Below are 20480 nucleotides of genomic sequence, written 5' to 3' on the forward strand. Positions count from 1 at the left end.
CTTGCCAGAAAGCTGTAGCCTATTAGTTCTGTGGGTCAACCTTTATGGACCAGCTTCCCTAATTGATATCGATCACATTCTATATAATTGACTCCGAATAATTTAGTGGATGGCTGCACGTTGGTCTTCTTAATGACATAGCAGATTGCCAAAGGGTCTTATGGTTTGTCAGGCCAGGCTTCTGTTTCTATGTTAGCCAGAGCGAGACTGGAGTCCAGATCAGACCACACCTTTCTTGTGAGAAAATTTGATTATTTGATTTGAATGGCCATCCCCACCTAGAGACATGCTCAGGCCACCAGAGGTTACAGAAAACAGGCGTGTAGTGACAGCTGTGGATCGATATGTATATCTTACATCCCTCACTCGCCTTATCTCTAGGTAGGGCTTTTTCCATAGCGCCTCTGCTATGCAGCTCAGAGTCATTATAATCCTATTGTTCTTAATGTTCTTTCGGGTTTACAAATACAACAGAGTTTGATAGAGCCAAGCCTACAGTATGTGATGTTAAGAGCCTACATGGAATTGTCTCATTTGGACTGGGGCTTATGTTTACACTGACTGTGATGGTGTTGTTTTTGACGATTTGTGGTAATGGAAGGATCTCTCACTGTTTCCGTGACGGGTGCTCCAGGAAGTGACATGGAGGAGAGCCTTAATGTTTCTGTGCTTGAATGAGGCCTCAAAAGAACCATCTGTTTCTATGGCAACCCATCAATTAATCATTATTTTGTCCTATCCCTGCTTTTTTAGTGTTTAGAGAAAGTAATGGGGGTAAATTATAAATGCAGTATTTTCCAGCATTGTTTCCCAAAGCCTGTTGGGGTGGGGTCCTGTGGTTCATTCCCATCTCACTCCACAGACAATGGGAAGCTCAAATGAAACATGAATGGATTTCTGGATGCTGCTTTCACAGAAATCAGTCTGTGCCGTGGGTTCTTTAGTTTGTTTCTATGCTGCAGAAAGAGAGCTCAAAGTGAATTCAGTGTGTGATTGAGTCTGTTTACTGTTTACTCATTGTTTGTATTTGTTTTCTAAAAGTATATTGGTATGACCAATTACTTTATGACCATAAGCAGTTTATTCAAGTACCTGGTTGATCATGTTTGCATTCACTGTGGCAACGTAAGAGCCTAAGAGATTGACAGTGAATGGTTTTCTCATTAGGGTAATAGTGTTGTCGTCATTTGGTGCATCTCTTTAAGTGTGAGTGGTTACAATATCTTTGTTTGCACCTGGGCTCACTCTTACTGCCACTGTTACTTAGGGCAGTGCACTTTTGATAATTATCTTCTCTCATCTTTCTAAGTTGTCAACCACGGTCGATGCCAGTATGCAAATGAGATCGATACATCACAAGCAATCGTCTCTTTCAAAGGAGATGCTCTTTTATTGTTAGCAGGCTTTGCTTCCATTTGAATGGCAAATAAAGGACTGAATGCATCACAACGTCTGACATGATGCGTAAACAAAGACCACAAGTAGTCGATGAGCAGCAGGCCAGACAGTAGTACTTATCCCAGTTTCTGTTGTCATAGTTACTTCGATGTTTCCATTTGAATGGATGTGACTCACTACATAATAAATGCAACCATCCTTTAGAATATTTACAGTTTACATTGTTACCTATGGGCTTAATCACTTGGTCTCTCTTAATACCAATTTCTGTCTATCAAACTTTATCAAATGAGAGTTGATTATGACCCAATCTCCTTCATTCCCATCCTCTGTTTCTCCAGTGAGATCAACCGTCTGGACCTGGGGCTCATCGTGGAGGTGTGGAACAAAGGCCTTATCTGGGACACCATGCTGGGGACTGCCTGGATCCCCCTCAAGAGCATCCGCCAGTCAGAGGAGGTGAGGAACACAGAACGCATACATGCATCCAAACGTACGCACACAATTACATCAGACATCCAGCTCAAATGTTGAAACCATGTACACATATGTCTGGGCCCTAGTTCACCGCCCGGTTGGTTTAATCTGGTTTGTTTATGACCTCTGACCTTGTCTTCCTCTTCCTTCAGGAGGGCTCAGGGGAGTGGACCTTCCTGGACGCTGAGGTTCTGATGAAGGCTGATGAGATTTACGGCACCAAGAACCCAACTCCCCACCGGGTTCTGCTAGACACGCGCTTTGAGCTGCCTTTCGGTAAAATGTCATATAGATCACAATTTTTCGATTGGGCACATAGCTATCTCTTTTATATAATAGGCTCTCTTTAAAATGTATTTGTTGCTTCTATACAGTACATGGTCAAATAGCTTTTACAGTTACAGTACCTAAAGGTACGATGCTGAAATGTTGTAGGTCTGTTTTTGTTGTTGCATTGGAAGATGTGACAGACATAAGGCACAGTAATGATTTATACAGTACTAGATTTTCCAATGACCTGTGCTTTAACGTACGTCACCAGACATGATATCGATTGGCTGAAATGCCAGCAGGTTGAGTAGTGAGCCTCTTGGATGCAGCCACTCTCGTCTCTCTACACTGAGAGGGAACAGTTATGTAATTTGTACGTCACTTTCGACATCACTGTCCCTTAATGTTGCCAGAATTGGCGTCGGCGTGCCTAAAACACTTCAGATTGGTAGCTTCAAAGTTAAACTGTGGGAGGTGCTTGGGCTACTTTCAGGTGTTTAAAGGCAGGCCTTTGAAGGTAGCGGTAGGGGAGGTGAGGCTGTGTGTATGTCTGGGTTCTTTGTACAATTGATCCCATTCATTCACCAGGAAAAGGGTTTGGTTTCATCTGCCTTTGAGGCCCTGGCCTTTTGTGTTCGGCTCTCTTTAATGTCCAGTGTCTCTGTAAAGGATCATGGCCCATCCGGGCACAGGGAGGGAGTGGGAGCTCTGCTCTAATAGACCAGCGGCATCAAATCAAGTTGTATTTGTTACATGGGCCAAATACAACAGGTGTAGACCTTACATTGAAATGCTTCATTACAAGCCCAACAATAGTTTTAATAAAATACCTAGGAAAAAAAGAGAAGAATAACAAATAATTAAAGAGCCAGCAGTAAATAACAATAGTGGGGCTATATACAGGAGGTACCGGTACAGAGTCAAAGCGTGGGGGCACCGGTGTCGAGGTAATATGTACATGTAGGTAGAGTTATTGAAGTGACTATGCATAGATAACAGAGAGTAGCAGCAATGTTCCGGGGGGGTGGGGGGGCGGCGGCGGCGGCGGCAATGCAAATAGTCTGGGTAGCCATTTGATTAGCTGTTCAGGAGTCTTATGGCTTGGGGGTAGAAGCTATTTAGAAGCCTCTTGGATCTAGACTTGGCGCTCCGGTACCGCTTGCCGTGCGGTAGCAGAGAGAACAATCTAATACTAGAGTGGCTGGAGTCTTTGACAATTTTTAGGGCCTTCCTCTGACACCGCCTGGTATAGAGGTTGTGGATGGCAGGAAGCTTGGCCCCGGTGATGTACTGGGCCGTACGCATTACCCTCTGTAGTGCCTTGAAGTCGGAGACCGAGCAGTTGCCATACCAGGCAGTGATGCAACCCATCAGGATGCTCTCGATAGTGCAGCTGTAAAACCTTTTGAGGATCTGAGGACCCATGCCAAATATTTTCAGTCTCCTGAGGGGGAATAGGTTTTGTCGTGCCCTCTTCATGACTGTCTTGGTGTGCTTGGACCATGTTAGTTTGTTGGTGATGTGTCAATGAGAATGGGGGCGTGCTCGGTCCTCCTTTTCCTTTAGTTCACAATCTTCGCCTTTGTCTTGATCTCGTTGAGGGAAAGGTTGTTGTCCTTGCACCACACAGTCAGGTCTCTGACCTTCTCCCTATAGGCTGTCTTGTCGGTGATCAGGCCTACCACTGTTGTCATCTGCAATGGTATTGGAGTCTGGCCATGCCTGGCCATGCAGTCATGAGTGAACAGGAGGTAGCTGAGGGGCCCCCGTGTTGAGGATCAGCGTGGCGGATGTGTTACCTACCCTTACCACCTGGTGGCGGCCCGTCAGGAAGTCCAGGATCCAGTTGCAGAGGGATGTGTTTAGCCCCAGGGTCCTTAGCTTAGTTATGAGCTTTGAGGGCACTATGGTGTAGAACGCTGAGCTGTAGTCAATGAATAGCATTCTCATATAGGTGTTTCTTTCTTCAGCTGTGAAAGGGCAGTGTGGAGTGCATTAGAGATTGCATCATCTGTTGGGCGGTATGCAAATTGGAGTAGATCTAGGGTTTCTGGGATAATGGTGTTGATGTGCGCCATGACCAGCCTTTCATAGCATTTCATGGCTACCGACGTGAATGCTACGGGTCGGTAGTCACTTAGGCAGGTTACCTTAGTGTTCATGTGCACAGGGACTATGGTGGTCTGCTTGAAACATGTTGGTATTACAGACTCAGACAGGGAGAGTCTGAGAATGTCACTGAAGACACTTGCCAGTTAGTCAGCGCCTGCTCAGAGTACACATCCTGGTAATCAATCTGGCCTTGTGAATGTTGACCTGTTTGAAGGTCTTAATCACATTGGCTGCTCAGAGCGTTATCACAGTCGTCCGGAACAGCTGATGCTCTCATGCATGTTTCGGTGTTCCTTGCCTCAAAGCGAGCATAGAAGTAGTTTAGCTCGTCTGGTAGGCTTGTGTCACTGGGCAGCTCTTGGCTGTGCTGCCCTTTGTTGTCTGTAATAGTTTGCAAGCCCTGCCACATCTGACGAGCGTCGGAGCCAGTGTAGTATGATTTGATCTTAGCCCTGTGTTGATGCTTTGCCTGTTTGATGGTTCATCGGAGGGCATAGAGGGATTTCTTATAAGCTTCCGTCAGCCCTAACCTTTAGCTCAGTGCGAATGTTTCCTGTAATCCATGGCTTCTGGTGGGGTATGTTCGTATAGTCACTGGGGACGTCATCCTTGATGCACTTATTGATAACGCAAGTGACTGATGTGGTGTATTCCTCAATGCTATCAGAAGAATCCCAAAACATATTCCAGTCTGTGCTAGCGAAGCCGTCCTGTAGTTTAGCATCTGCTTCATATGACCACTTTTTGGGAGGGCCGAGTCACTGGTGCTTCCTGCTTTAATTTTAGCTTGTAAGCAGGAATCAGGAGGATATAATTATGGTTAGATTTGCCAAATGGAGGTCGAGGGAGAGCTTTGTACACCTCTGTGTAGGGTAAAGGTGGTTGCACATTTAACATGCTGGTAGAAATTAGGTAAAACTGATTTATGTTTCCATGCATTAAAGTCCTCGGCTACTAGGAGCGCCACCTCTGGATGAGAGTTTTCATATTTGCTTATCGCGGTATACAGCTCATTGAGTGCAGTCTTAGTGCCAGTATCGGTCTGTGGTGGTATGTAGAGAGCTACGGAAAATACAGAAACTCTCTAGGTAGATAGTGTGGTCTACAGTTTATCATGAGATACTCTACCTCAGGCAAGCAAAACTTTGAGACTTCCTTAGATATCGTGCACCAGCTGTTGTTTACATATATGCATAGGCCACCGCACGTGTCTTACCAGTCTGCTGATCTGTCCTGCCGAAACAGTACATAACCCACCAGCTGTATATTCTTAATGTCGTTGTTCAGCCACGATGCAATGAAACATAAGATATTACAGTGTTTAATGTCCCCTTGGTAGGATATATGTGCTTTCAGCTCGTCCCATTTATTTTCCATCGATTGAACCTTAGCTAGCAGTATGGAAGGTAAGGGCAGATGAGCCACTCGTATAATCCTAGCAAGGCACCCTGATCTTTTTTCACAAAATCTCAGTTTCCTTCTCAAGTGAATCCCGGGGATCTGGTCGGGTTTCTGTAGTAGTATTTCCCTCCCATCCGACTCATTGAAGAACTATTCATTCAATTTGAGGTGAGCAATCGCAGTTCTGATGTCCAGAAGCTCTTTTCGGTCATAAGAGACGGTAGCAGCAACATTATGTACAAAAGAAGTTACAAACAACGCAAAAAACAAACAAAATAGCATGGTTGGTTAACAGCAGTTAAGACAGCAGCCCCCCCCCCCCCCCCCCCCCCCCCGGCGCCATCATAATACCCTGGTAGTAGGTAATAATGTGTACTTTATCTGTCTGTACATTAGTCACTTGTTGGGCTGGTTATGTCCTCAAGTAAAGGCTTGTGCAGTTTTGCAGCCCATAACACTCCTGTACTCTGTGCTTCTTATGTCTCTGAAGTTCTGTCACTGTCAGGACTATGATCCTTTTCTTCTGTGCATTCATTTGTCTCTGTCATTACAAACGTTTCTACAGTGGAGCTGTAATACCGGGCCCTGGCACCCAACAGTGCAGTTTGAAGGGCCGAGCCAACTATTTGTAATGTCTTATTCTTAAGTGGCTTATGATATATTTAAAGGGACATGAATATGTAATGGCAGCATGGTGTATGTGGGAGCACGGATGGTGTAGGTTAGGATGCAGCTCACCAGTCACCCGTGTGTGTGTGTGTGTGTGTGTGTGCCTGCACCCCTCTCTGCCAGACATCCCAGACGATGAGGCACAGTACTGGACCGGCAAGCTGGATCGCATCAACACTATGAGGATCCATGATGAGGTAAGGCCCACCCAACATGCAAGGCGCCAGGAACAGTGTGTCAAATATGTAGATACAAAATTTACGTATTTATATTTCAAGCAGTTACACTGGTAATCTATTTATGAAATTAGCCTCTATGTTTGCATATTGTAAAATACCATGTACATTGCGGTCAAATGTTCTGTTACACTTGGCTCTTTGCACACAGTAAAATACACTAGCACACAGTAAAATACATGTAAATAGACGATGGGACTAACTCTGGTCATTTGACTCTTTCCTCACAGAAAACACTGGTTAGGTACTGTATTTGACGTGTTCATCACTGTTTGCTGAGCTCTGAAGTGACAACATAGATTGTAGATAACTATTGCATGCAGTGGCATTGAAGTCATGGTGGTTATACAAATGCAGGAGTTTGAGAGTGACGATGATGCTTTGTTGTGGATGATCAGAGGTCACAATTCCTATTCTCTTTTCCTCTCTCCAGTACCCTCTGCAGGATGAGGTCCAAAGACGCCCCATGCCGCTTGCTGCCTCCCAATGTTGTGAGTGGGACTGACTTCCACACCATAATATCCCACTAGATGGCGCTCTCTCATCAGCCCCGTGTCTCTCTGGCTTACCATTAGTTTGGGCTTTTCACGTTGTTTAAGTTGTCGTATTCCTGAGTTATGTGTGAATCTCCTAACCCAGACTTAACATCAAGTAAGCCTTTTTTCCAAAACAGTCACTACTCCTGCAAAGTTAGGAAGAATGTCAACACACAGTGATGCCACTTTCATGCATGGTCATAATTTCCCCTCCTATGTCATGCACAGTTTTTGCACACTCTCCACTACCTCTCACTTTACTTCTCTGCCAACACCCTCACCAGGCAACTATTTCGGATGGGCTGACACACTGAGTATGTAACAGTCTTTTTTGTGATGAATTTTATCCCTTCCCAAAGCTTCACCTTGGCCTATCCTCAATGCATTGTGCATGTTATCCAGCACCAAAAACAATCGCTACAGCCAGGGGAAATATCCCCCCCACACACACACACTCTCCTCTCTTTACACCTCATGTCAGAGTTTCATCTATATTTCTTGAGTTTCATCACCTTTATCAATTTCCCCACGGGACATGGAAACACACACATTGTTATTGTTTCTACCTGCATGTAAACAGAACTGGACAATAGCAGTTAAGCCTACATCTGTTTTTGCAGTCAGTAGGTGACCTTAATAAGCATAGTGGCAGTTGATGACTTTGTGAACAATGTCAATGAGATGCAACAGCATCGTCACACAGACAGGGGGCAGTGTTCGCCAGCCTGTTTTGAGAAATCGAAACATCAGTTTGTCCTGAACTATCTATTTCACTTATCAGTCTGGACGCAGCCCACCTCACCTGTCACCTTAAGTAGGCCACTCAGCTTAGGGTCAGCATTCTGCAATCCAAAGGACCTGTTTGCGTGCCAAAGTTGAGACTGCGTCACTGAGAGACGATGTCAAAATTGCATTTGAGTTCCTTAACTGATTAATTTGGGTGTCCCTTTTTGACTGTTTAATGATTTATACGTTCAGTCGCATCACATTCCCCTTCCCACTGTGGTTTACTTCCTGGTTGGCTTGCATTCAAAGGTGCATGACCCTTGCCCTCCTTACCTCCCTCTTACCTGACCCTACCTGACCCCAGTGTATATCACCACTTGTTCTTATTGTGTAACTCATATGTGTGAGGCGAACATGTTTGTTTTTCTTTTTTTTTGTGTGTGAAATTGTGAGCATCAGTGGGTTAGAATGGAGATTCTGTAGTCATTTTAGCAGTTATAATGCCTAGGTCTCTAGAAGTTATCTTGTGGAGCTTGTCCTTTTGCCCCTCCCCCTTTACAGCGCTGGATGACCATGACAGTGCGGTGGACGACCGGGACAGTGACTACCGTAGTGAGACCAGCAACAGCTTGCCCCCGCGCTACCACACCACGACCCAGCCCAACTCCTCCATGCACCAGTACCCCATGGGCCCCCGGCTCCAGAACCACCTGGACTCCTGCACCGACTCCATCCACAGCTTTGACATGGACTACAGAGACCACCGTGGTAGCAGGTAGAGCTTCTGATACCACCCGCAAACGTACAATACATGCCCCGACACAGAATTCACAGAAATGCACAATTTCAACTGTAAAAGATTGCACACCTGTTCATATATTCTGCAATCACACTTACTGACAGATAGTGAAGGATGTCCAGAGTTAGGACATTAATAAAAAAATGTTTAGTGCAGTATCAGACATTTATTTTGTTTTGTTAGAAAACTGTTTAAAACAAACTATGTAAATAAATAATTTTGCAAATAGACCCAGTTAGCTGAGGGCCTGAGTCTTAGCTGTTTTGTATGTTAGAGGGCTTCCCTCTTTCAGACGATTAAGGGACATCCACCCTCCTGGGACAGAATGGCAGAATCAATTGGCTGCCTTAGTTGTACCCTGAATACAAGCATATTCCTCAAGTAATGTGAGCAGCTTTAAATTTAGTCAGTTTATGTTCATTTGTCACTGGCACATGGTTTGACACCGCATAGGAAGGAGGTAAACAATGTCACCTGCTTGAATATATGAACAGTGTCCCCGAGGACGTGCTAATAGCAATTGAGTCTTTGGTGATTTGTATATTTGGATCTAGTATAGAATTTCATTTAGTTAATGGAATGTCAAAATGCAGTGTAGCTTTGAAGAAGGAACAGATTTGGTCTTAATGTCGAAATTGTCCAACTGCTTAGATGTTTTCCCAGATGGAGCACAAATAATCTGCCAACTCCATTCACGTACCCAGTGTAGAGTGGGTCTTTGCTCTCTTACATGTGTGACTTGCTGTGGAAAACATGTGCTTCAGTGAGATTGTGGTAAATCTCAGTCTGTGTGGACAGATAGAAAGCTGATCCGGATAATTCCATAACATCTGAAAAGAAAAGTGGGATTACAGCCAGGAAAAACTGATTTAAAATTGACGTATTGTTATATGAAACTTCTTTGGCAGTTTGAATGAAACTGAGCTTAGTTAAGCCTGCTATTGTCACATATGGGTCTTTGTGACCCTGGTTTTGGAAGGGAAGGTTCAGTTATAGGGAAATACTGCCCTCCCTGACCGAATTTCTATGCAGTCTGTAAAATGACTTTGGACAGAGAGATACTTCAGGTTGGATTTCAGGGCTTTTGTGCTGTTATTGATAATCCCCCAGAATGACGACATCACGCACATAAAACGGGCATATCAAACAATCTGAACACACATTCACCAAATTGAATTTGTTATTTACACATTAAAAACATTTTTTATGTATCATATGTATTTAATGCTTGTCTGTCAGTCACATGGGCTTTATTAATTTTCTGTCCTCTTATAATTTGCAGTAATTTCTGTTTGCTTTTTTCTTTCTGGTTTTTGTCCCCCCCCCCCCGCACATCCCATTTTGCTACTTTAATCGATGAACCTAAACTAGAGCAATAAACCATAAAGGGAGGGTCAGAATCATCCCTGTAGATTCTGGCATGGGTGTGGAGGATTGGGAAAGCAAATACAAAGTGCAGGGGAGAAATCACCTGAGCGAGTTCCTGGACAAGGAAGAGAATCCTTGGGTTGAGGACGATGTTATTCTCCGAATGGGGCGAGCTCTCACTGAGCCCTCAGGCAGCTCGCTCTGCCAAAGCACACAACACAGTGGCATCATACCTGCCACCTACCCAGTGGGCTATGACACTATCGATCGGCGGCGGAAAAAAAAGATCCGGGATCCAGGAGGGCTGTCCTTCTCCGAGGCGGAGAAACTCACAGATGAGCCTTTTCCCCCTGACCTTGCACTCCTCCGCCAGAAGAGAGGGGAGCTCGTGCTGCGGCAGGTGGCAGAGATCGAGGAAGAGGAGGAGCAGATGACGCCATGCCTCAAGCCATACAAGAATGGACTTCTTTACAAGACTAGGATGTGGGCCAAAAACAAGCTGGGGGACACCTTGGAGAACTATGTGGTCTATCAGGAGGAGGAAGCTGCTAGAATGAGAACAGGTTTGGCGTACGATTCAGAGGAGGAGCTGCCGTACTCCATGGGATCAGAGGAGGAGCTAGAGGAAATTGCCTCCTTAGCGGAGGCCATTCACTCTGAGAATGGGAGGGGCCAAGGCAGGTATGCTTCATCCCATGGAGGTCACATGGACAAGTATCAGAGTTATCTGGTTAAGAAGAGTGGAAAGGGGAAAATGGGAGGATGGGCTCCTGAAGCAATGCTGTCTCCAGTGGAGGAACCAAGCGATGAGTATGTTGATCCCATGGATGAGCTCCAGTGCCTAGTTGAAACAGTTTCAGAGTACCTGGCTGAAAAAGAGGAGGAAATAAGCAGGTATGGGTCTCTTCCCAAGTCATCCAAGTCAAGGTTATCTTCCCAGGGCAGCATAAGAACAGAATCTACTGGAGAGGACCCAAGGACCCCTATTGATGTCAAGGAAGAGACCCAGACAGAGGCTCCACCTGAACCAGGAATATCTGGAGTGAAACATGCTATGAGTTCATTATTCAGTTCCTTCACAGACAAGGTTAGTTCAGCCCCCAAGCAGCCACACTCTGGTTCTGCAGAAACTAAAGAAGTACCACCTGCACAATCTTCTCAATCTGGTATATCTAAGCTATTTTCATTAATTCCAAAATCCACCAGCCCTGCTCCTGCTCGTGTAGCTCTTGTATCTCCTACAGCTCACCCCAACGGGACATTTTCCTTCAATTTGCCTTCCCAGTCTGATGCCAAGACACAAGTCCAGAATCAAGAAATGGCAGCCATGAGAACAGAGATGTATAGTACAAGTGATGAAGTTCCGGACTCTGCAACAAAGCCACAAACACCAGCAGTCACTTCAATTGTCGAGAAAATGAGTTTTGCTATAAAAAAATCTGGTGAAGAGGTAGTGAACTCCACCGAGGGAAAACAATCCCCAGGGAGAAGTGGCTCAAGAGAGGGCTTTCAAAATCTTGCAAACTGGGAGGAGAAACATATCCACCAACGTGAACAATCAATGACTGTGGGAGGAGGCAGAAGACTTGATAATTCAAGAAATGTACCCCAAAATAAACCATTTGTTAATACACAAGGAAAAGTTGTGCATGTGAGACCTGACTCTATGATTGCCTCTCAGCAAAGTGTGCCTACTTCAGTGGATGGGAAGTCCATCAACCAACCAGAACCAGCAAGTTCAGGGTTCTTTAGCCCTTTCAAGAAATCGTTCAGCTCATTGATTGCACCAGTTAACCCTGTTCCCCCGCAGGGCCCTCCACCTGTTGCAGTGTATCCTGTATTTGGGTCGGCACCAGATATTACATCAGAGAAGCCTGTGGAGGAGCCATCTTTAGGCAGTAAGCTAAAACTTCAATTTCTCTCCTCTGACAATGTCTCTTCCCAACAGCCTCCAAAAGCAGCAGGAGGAGGAATGTTCTCTGGGTTCATGAAATTTGCTTCTGGTGAGGATGTCAGTGCTTACAAACACCCAGAAATTCCTAATCAAGAACAGGCCCAGCATTGCCAATTGCCCCCAGTTCCACATCAGCAGCATATGCAGCAACATCAAAGGCCACCACCAATGTCTCTTGGGATGCAGCAAGCACCTCCTGAACATCAAGGTTTTTTGACAGGTCTTTTTAAAGGGGCCGCCACTGACGATACATTTAAGGTTGGCTCCAATCAGCCCCAGCAAGGAGGGTTGTTGTCAGGAATTCTTAGATTTGGCTCTGGAAGTGACTTATCTGGGAACCCACCACCACAGCAAGTTCCCCCAAACAGTCAACCTCCTAGTGCCAGTAATTGTCAACAATTCCCTCCTCAACCTCCCCCACAACAAATTGCACCTCCTCCTTCTCAGCCTGGGGGTATTCTCTCAGGGTTACTGAGGTTTTCATCTGCAGAAAACCTTTCACCTAATGTACCACCTCCCCAGGGCCAACAGCAAGGGGTGTTCCCTAGCAATCACCCCAGACAGAAACAAGCACCAAGCCCATCCCAACAACCACCCTCTCAACAAGCACCTCCTCAACAAGGAGGACTTTTCTCTGGCTTGTTTAAATTGGGTTCCTCTGATAATGTTTTGAGCACCCAAACAACTCCACTCCAGCAACAACTGCCGCCATCTGCTGGTCCTCGTAATCAGCAGAACTTCAACCAACAGAATATGCAAGGGCCAAACCGTGATCCACTGAGGGACCAGGCTTTTCTAGACAACAAACCAGACTTCTCTAGACAACATACAGTTCCAAAACCTGCTCAACAAGGTGGTCTCCTTTCTGGACTTTTTAAGTTTGCTTCTGCAGACAATGTATCTACCAATCAGTCCCCAATACCTCAGACACATTCTGCACCTCCTCTCAATCAGCCTAGCCAGCAGTACCCAAACAGGCAGAATGTGCCATTGCAAAACCCAAATCAACCAACTCAACAAGTACAAGACCAAAATCAACCAACACAGCAGCCTAGTCAACAGGTACAAAGCCAAAATCAACCAACTCCACAGCCTAGTCTGCTGTCTGGGCTATTCAAAAAATCTTCCACAGAAAATGTGCCTCAGCAGTCGCCACCAATCAGCCAAGAAAGACTGCAACATGTAATTTCGCCACCAAATGTAATCTCGCCAAATGCCAGGCAAAATCTAACTCCTTCACGGCAAGATACTGCAAGCCAGCCTGGAGTTCTCTCTGGATTGTTTAACAAGTTAACAAAATCCTCTGGAAATGTTGAGGCCTGCAATCCGTCACCACCCTTGCAAATACAGCAAATACAACATCATACAATCACTCCAGCTGGACAGCCTACACAGCAAACACCTCCATCTACACATATAGCACATCAGGTCCCACATGAACCCAATGAGGAGGCTGACAAAAAGCCAGGCTTTCTATCAGGACTATTCAATAAGAATGATGAAGTCTCCACTCATAAATCAGCAGAAATGCTCAAGTACAATTCAGAGCCAAAGACACTATCTGCAAGCTCCCCAGGTTTGCTCTCAAGCATGTTCAAGACTGGGCCAAGCAACACTGTAGTGAACAATACTTCTGAGTCTGAAATGGAGAGGAGAGAAAGTGGTCTCCTTGGTCACTCCATTCCAAGACAAAACAGAAATGTTGCAGAAATTGCACCTGGCTCGTGGGAAGCTGAGACTTTAGATTTAAGGACGTCAGCTACTTATGCAAGGTCTTTTCAGAGCCGACCATCCTACACATCATGCAGCACTGGCCATTTACCTCAGTTAATGCACTACCATGGTTCTCTTCAGTCTAACCACCCATTAGCCACCTCTTACAGTGCAGAAAATATGTTATCCCTTTTACAAGGGCATCCAAATACTGCAATGATGTCATCCCAACAATATCTTAATCAAAGTAACCATTCCTTATATTCTGTAACCGGACAGGATGGCTACCAAGATCTGTTGGCATCATATAGAGTCAATTCTAGTTATGGTGAAAACCAATGGATCCAAGAATCAATTCTGTGGCAGCAGCTTCAAAATCAATCACAGACTTATCACACAAGTGATGTGAGTTATGTACAGCCTCCAGAAGGAGCAGTGTTCCAAGACTCCACTCTCTACTGTAGCTCCACAAATATAGATAATCAATATAGTTCCCCTCAACCATGGCATGAAATTGACTATAACCAAGAACTGATTAAGCACCACCAACAAGAGGTGCCCAGAAATGTTGACAGCAATCCATATACCAAGAAAAAATTTATGAACAGCTATGATGACTTGGGAAATCTGCATACTAATCAAATGATGGAACAGAAGGAGTACTGGACTGAAGAAGAGGGTGCATTGAACTTAAGCACCAAAATGAGTAATGCCAAGTTTGGTAAATGGAACTCCTTTGATAATGGTAGCTGTTATAGTCTGAATGGCATTTCATATCATGAGGGCTATTATGAGGAAAATCCACCTAATCTATCTTATTCAGCTAATTGGCAATATAGTGACCAAGGCATGGTTAATCAAAGTCAATTGAGTTTGACTAGGTCATTTGATCGCAGTTACCCTAAACCTCACAATGGAGAGATGGAAGAGTGTTTGTACTTGGAAGAGACAGAATGGTACCATCAATGGCTTGTACTTTTGGAGCAAGGTATGTGGTGGCCAGCTGATGATGGGGATTGTGGGTACTTTGTTTACACTGATCATGAATACATATATGCCCTGCTAACAGATGCAGGAGGTACGATGGTCTATGCTTGTGCACCTGAGGGAGAGTCCTTGGGAACTGGGCCTGATAACTTCCCAAGTGCTTGGCTACATAATGAAATGGTCACAGTATGTGGATTTAAAGTCCCTCTCTATAATGAGGATGAGCTCCTCTGGCTCCCTGGACAAGATCAGGGTGTTCCCAAACTCCTCAATGCCCCCCTGGACCTATCTGCTGCCTATAGAAAAGGAAATCAGATCATGAATTTGAACCTGGAGCGGTTCTCTCAGATGTTTGAGAGCTCCTTCCTTGCACAAAAAGAACAAGCTGTAGATTTCTCACTATATAGACTGAACAAAGTCAGAATGGATCCAAGACAACCCAATCATGCCTATCAGAATCCATATTTGGAGGTCATAGACCTTTCATGTTCTAACAGGGATCAGAAAGGCCCTTATTGGAACAATCAGCAAATGAAGGAACTTCTCTCTCAAAAGGTTGCTGTCTCGCACAATGCTACCCCCACCACAGATTCCTCTCAACAACGCTTGAACAACTGTTACCAGCCTCGTCAAAGAAGGCATTCATCTTTTGGGGTCAGAGTCAGGCATGTAGATGACACACCAGAGGAGGAATGGAGACAAAGAGTGACTCCAGGAGAGGAAATACCTAATCGGCATGTCAAGAAGTTCTCTTCATTCATTTCCTCAATCGTTGGCAAAACCGCTGAGTCAGATTTGAACAAAGGAAGAGCTGGCTTGGCCTCTTGTGTTAATGGAGAACAATATAAACCACCTGGGACTGAGTCTACCCCGGTGGACCAACAGGCCAAGAGCATACTTTCATCAGGTTTCCAGAGTCTCAAATCAAAGATTATCAAAGAAGATCCCCCTGCTACAACAACTCCGGCTCCGAGTGTAGTTCAACAGACAGAGAGACCAGCCGCATCCACCTCTTCTAGAATTGTACCCACACCTCCCGCATCTGGACAATATGGGCAACCTCCAGCACAACCACCAACTGTTACTCAGAAACCTAGACTTGCACGACAAGCCACCATGTCTCAGAAAGCTGCTCCACCAACACAGCCCACAGTGCCAACCAGTTCCATGGACCCACTCAATAAATCTGTCTCTCCACTACAACCACAATCACAGTACACCACAGATAGATCATCTGTAAAACCAGTGGAAAAACCAACTGAACAACCACAGGGAGGATTTATGAGCTTTTTCAAGTCTGCCCTACTGATCGAGGAGCCAACGCCAGAGCCCCCTAAACCCCCAGAAGCATTGTCAAAACCACAAGATATAAATGGTTCTACTGCTAGCTTACCTGGCAGCACATCCCTAAATAAACAGGAAGACACAGGAGCCTCTAATCTTTTTGGGTCAATAGGCAGCTTCTTTAGTGCAGAGTCTCCTCCATCACAGCAACCAAAACCTGTTGTTAAAAATGAGCCAAACAGAGTTGTTACACAAGGTTCTCAATCAAGACCATCTCTACAGAAACAACAAACAATGGATGGAGTGCAACGTGGGGTACCACATCCAGCTCCTGGTCAGCCACCAGGTAAAAGCATGTCACAAGTATTTCCTCCCAATACAAGCACTGGCCCCACCCCAGGCCGATCACAGACTATGACACCAACCGGACAAACCAAACAGGAACCACCCCCCAAACCATCAGTTGGACTGTTTGGCTTTATGGGAGAAATTGGAGACATGATCTCTGGAACACCACCAACAACTACTACAACTACTACTAAAGAGGAATCTCCTGGTATGGGGTTATTGTCCATGTTTGGGGGGTCTAGTCCTCAGCAGGCACCAACCCAAACTGAGTCATCTCAAGCACCACCTCCTGAACCACATGTTAAAAGTTTATTCTCTATGTTCGGTGGACCAAGTCCACCACGGGGACCATCGCAGGCAGCAACACCACAGGCACCTCAATCTGGGCCCAGTCCACCACAAGCTCAACCTCAACCAGAGACTAGCTCTATTCTTGGGGGGCTCTTTTCTGGTTCATCTGCCAGTGAAAGCCCACCAAAAGGATTATTTTCTATGTTTAGTGGCCCCAGTGCCCCACAACCTCCAGGACAAGCTGGGTCAGCTCCAGACTCCTCTGTCCCAGAATCTACAGTGCCTAAAGAACCACCTACTAAAAATGTGTTTTCCATGTTCAGTGGCCCTCTGTCACCCCCACAAGCAAGCTCTGTTGACTCGGTAGCCACAGTACCTACTCCTGAGTGTGCCAATGCCCAGAAGGAATCCATCTCAGGTATTCCACCTCAGGAAGCTGCCCCACCTAAAGAGCCACCAGCTACAGCTGCCCCTCAAACTGCGGGTTCTGTGTTGGGAGGGTTGTTTGGAGGATCTAGTCCGCAGCCAGCCACAACTGCCCCTCAAACTGCGGGTTCTGTGTTGGGAGGGTTGTTTGGAGGATCTAGTCCGCAGCCAGCCACAACTGCCCCTCAAACTGCGGGTTCTGTGTTGGGAGGGTTGTTTGGAGGATCTAGTCCGCAGCCAGCTACAACTGCCCCTCAAACTGCGAGTTCTATATTGGGAGGGTTGTTTGGAGGATCTAGTCCGCAGCCAGCTACAACTGCCCCTCACACTACAGGTTCTATGTTGGGAGGGTTGTTTGGAGGATCTAGTCCGCAGCCAGCTACAAGTGCTCCTCTAACTGTGGGTTCTAAGTTGGGAGGGTTGTTTGGAGGGACTAGGCCCCAGCCAGCTACAACTGCCCCTCAAACTTCGGGTTCTGTGTTTGGGGGATTGTTTGGAGGACCCAGTCCACCCCCAGCACCTATTCAAACAGCAAAAATCCCTGAGAACAAAATATCAACAGCTGCACCTCGCACAACTCAAGCAGATGGCACTATAAAAATAAAAGAGCAGGGAAACGCACCTAAAGATGGTACTGCAGTTGAGGCTGTTGATTCTGCAAGCACATTACCTACCCCTGAGTGTGCAAGTGCCCAAAAAGAATCCATCCCAGATGGTGCACTTCAGGAATCTGCCCCACCTAAAGAGCCAGAAACCCCTAAAGAGCCACCAGCTACAGACACTCCTCAAACTGTAGGTTCAGTGTTTGGGGGATCTAGTCCGCAGCCAACTACAGCTGCCCCGCAAACTGTAGGCTCTATGTTGGGAGGGTTGTTTGGAGGGTCTAGTCCCCAGCCAGCTACAACTTCCCCACAAACTGCAGGTTCTATGTTGGGAGGGTTGTTTGGAGGATCTAATCACCAGCCAGCTACAGACACTCCTCAAACAGAACCAACAAAACCCCCAGAGAACAAAATATCAACAGCTGTGTCTGATACCACTCCAGATACCATTGCCAAAATTAAAGCGCCGGGAGACACCCCTAAAGATGGTACTGCAGTTGAGGCTGAAACCACAGCGCTTACCCCGGAGTGTGCCACTGCCCAAAAGGAATCCATCCCAAAGGGTGCACCTCAGGAACCTGCCCCACCTAAAGAGCCAGAAACCCCTAAAGAGCCATCAGCTACAGGATTTCTCTCCCTGTTTGGAGGGTCTCCTCCCCAGCCTGGCACAGCTACTCCTCCAGCTGCTGGTTCTATGTTGGGAGGGTTGTTTGGAGGGTCTAGTCCCCAGCCTGCTACAGCTGCCCCTCAAACTGCAAGTTCCATGTTGGGAGGTCTGTTTGGAGGGTCCAGTCCCCAGCCAGCTACAGCTGCCCATCAAACTGCGGGTTCTATGTTGGGAGGTCTGTTTGGAGGGTCTAGTCCCCAACCAGCTACAGCTTCCCCGCAAACTGCAGGTTCGATGTTCAGCGGTATGTTAGGAGGGTTAAGTCCCCAGCCCGCAGCTACTTCTCAAACTGCAGCTTCTATGTTTGGGGGGTTGTTTGGAGGGTCCACTCCCCAACCAGCTAAAACTACTCCTCAAACAGCAACAGCAAGTCCCCCTGAGAATAAAATCTCAACAGCTGCCCCTGACACCACCACAGCAGATAGCACTGATAAAATGAAAGAGCCAGGAGACACTGGCACGGTTACTTTGCATGAACACTCACAATTATCTGAGGCACCAAAACAACCTGACACCAAAACTCAGCCTCAGGAGTTGGTTGGCCTCAAACCCGATGGTAATGCTGTTGAAGTAGCCCAGGGTCAAGGGTTTGAGAAACTTCCTGCTCCAGCTGTGGACTGTCAATCAAAAGAAGCGGAAATCCCTGCATCATCAGGGCAACCTGATAAAACGGAACAGCCCTTAAAGTCAGAACAACCTCCAATGAATGATCAGTCCAGTTCTGGGAAAGAAAAGGCTGCATTTGTGGAAGGAGAAGTAATAGATGATAAGCCTATTGTAATTGTGGGAGAGCCTGAGAGTAAGGGAACGGACAAATCAGGCCCACCAGCGGAAAGTCCCCAGAAGATTCCCCAAGCTGACCAGTTGACTAAGACTGAAGAGCCAGCCCCCAAATCCCTGTTTGGGGGTTTTATGACAGGAACCAGTGATGCTGGAAAGTCTTTTGGATCCATGTTTTCATCTCCCCCCACAATTCCCAAAGCCCTTCCCACAATGCCTCAAGCAGAAGCAGGTGGTGGTCTGTTCTCAGGATTCAAAACTATGTCTGCAGGCCTGTTTCAGGAGGAGAAGCCAGGCGCAGCAAAGCAAGAACCATCCACAGCCTCTCTATTTGGGACAAAATTAGGTTTCTGGGGGGCTGCTGCCGAACCTCCCAAGCCACAAGCTCCTCCGGTTATTACCACTCAGCCCAAAGCTAATGATAAGCCAACCAAGGAGACAAGTGATCAAAGTTCGGTAGGTCCCCCTGACTTAGCCAAACCCCAGATTTGCATCTCCACACCTGACGTAGATCCTTCAGCATCCCTGTCCCAAAAGGAGAAGGAAAGCCTTGTAGAACCACTCCCCTCTGCAGATTCCACCTCTGAAGTGCTGCTGGACAACCAGTCCAAGAAGGACCTATTGAGTTCTAAAAGGCCAGTAGAAGCATAATAAATGGTCTTCCCCAACACCATTTATAATGCATTGATATTTTGGGGAGAGTAATCCGGGTCCAGCTCCGCACTCCACCCCACTGAATTCTGTGTTCTGTGTCTTTCCTTTAACCGTGTTTGTTTTTAGCATTTGTACTACTGTAGCCTTGTGTTGGTGGTTGATTGTGAAGTGTATCATACCCATCGTGGTATAGTGATAATAAGCTAAGTATTTCTTACTCTTGAACTCCTAATGTAAGATGAATTCTATGAATTAATTCAAAAGGAAGTCTAACCTTACAGAATTCCCTGTCATTCAGTTTGATCAAAAGAGATTTCAGTAACTCATTGTCCCCCAGAAATAGAAATACAGAAAACCAACACAGGCTAAACCAATAGAGACACTAAATTATTTAAATAACTTAGTACATTCAAATTCATTTCAGGCAATTGGTGTATTCATTCTAATTTGCCAAAATGTATTTCTCTCTCTGTAAGGTTAGATGTCTTTTACAATGGTGTACAATTCAGTAGGAACAATGCACTAGTTGTAATAATGTCTATATCCAATTAATGAGCCAATCAGTTGCACAATTCAAAGTGTTTTTCTTCCTCACTTATTATTCTAATATTAAGTCTCTTCCCTTACCTCTTTTTCACCACTCCAGTCCGGTGGAAAGTAGTCGCTTTGGGTCCTCTGGAAACCTGAGCCAGACCAGCTCCCAGCTTAGTGAGACAGGCCAGGAGAGTGCTCCAGGCTCAGGGCTGGAAGAGTCCTTCCACTCTTACCACAGTACCACCTTC

The 20480-nt window shown here is 45.9% G+C and overlaps 1 protein-coding gene across 1 annotated transcript in view; it reads left to right on the forward strand.

Annotated features, from left to right (window-relative positions):
• LOC118964586 (protein unc-13 homolog B-like) overlaps nt 1–20480 on the forward strand; it is a 60568-nt gene extending 40088 nt beyond the window's left edge. The window contains exons 4-11 of the mRNA XM_036977348.1: nt 1740–1857; nt 2028–2151; nt 6451–6524; nt 6997–7054; nt 7384–7413; nt 8387–8600; nt 11803–11890; nt 20345–20480. Coding sequence (XP_036833243.1) covers nt 1740–1857; nt 2028–2151; nt 6451–6524; nt 6997–7054; nt 7384–7413; nt 8387–8600; nt 11803–11887 — 703 coding nt within the window. The 3' untranslated portion in view covers nt 11888–11890; nt 20345–20480. The remainder of the gene's footprint in view (nt 1–1739; nt 1858–2027; nt 2152–6450; nt 6525–6996; nt 7055–7383; nt 7414–8386; nt 8601–11802; nt 11891–20344) is intronic.

The sequence above is a fragment of the Oncorhynchus mykiss genome, chromosome 5 (genome assembly GCF_013265735.2).
Source record: "Oncorhynchus mykiss isolate Arlee chromosome 5, USDA_OmykA_1.1, whole genome shotgun sequence".
In the NCBI taxonomy this organism is placed as follows: domain Eukaryota; kingdom Metazoa; phylum Chordata; class Actinopteri; order Salmoniformes; family Salmonidae; genus Oncorhynchus; species Oncorhynchus mykiss.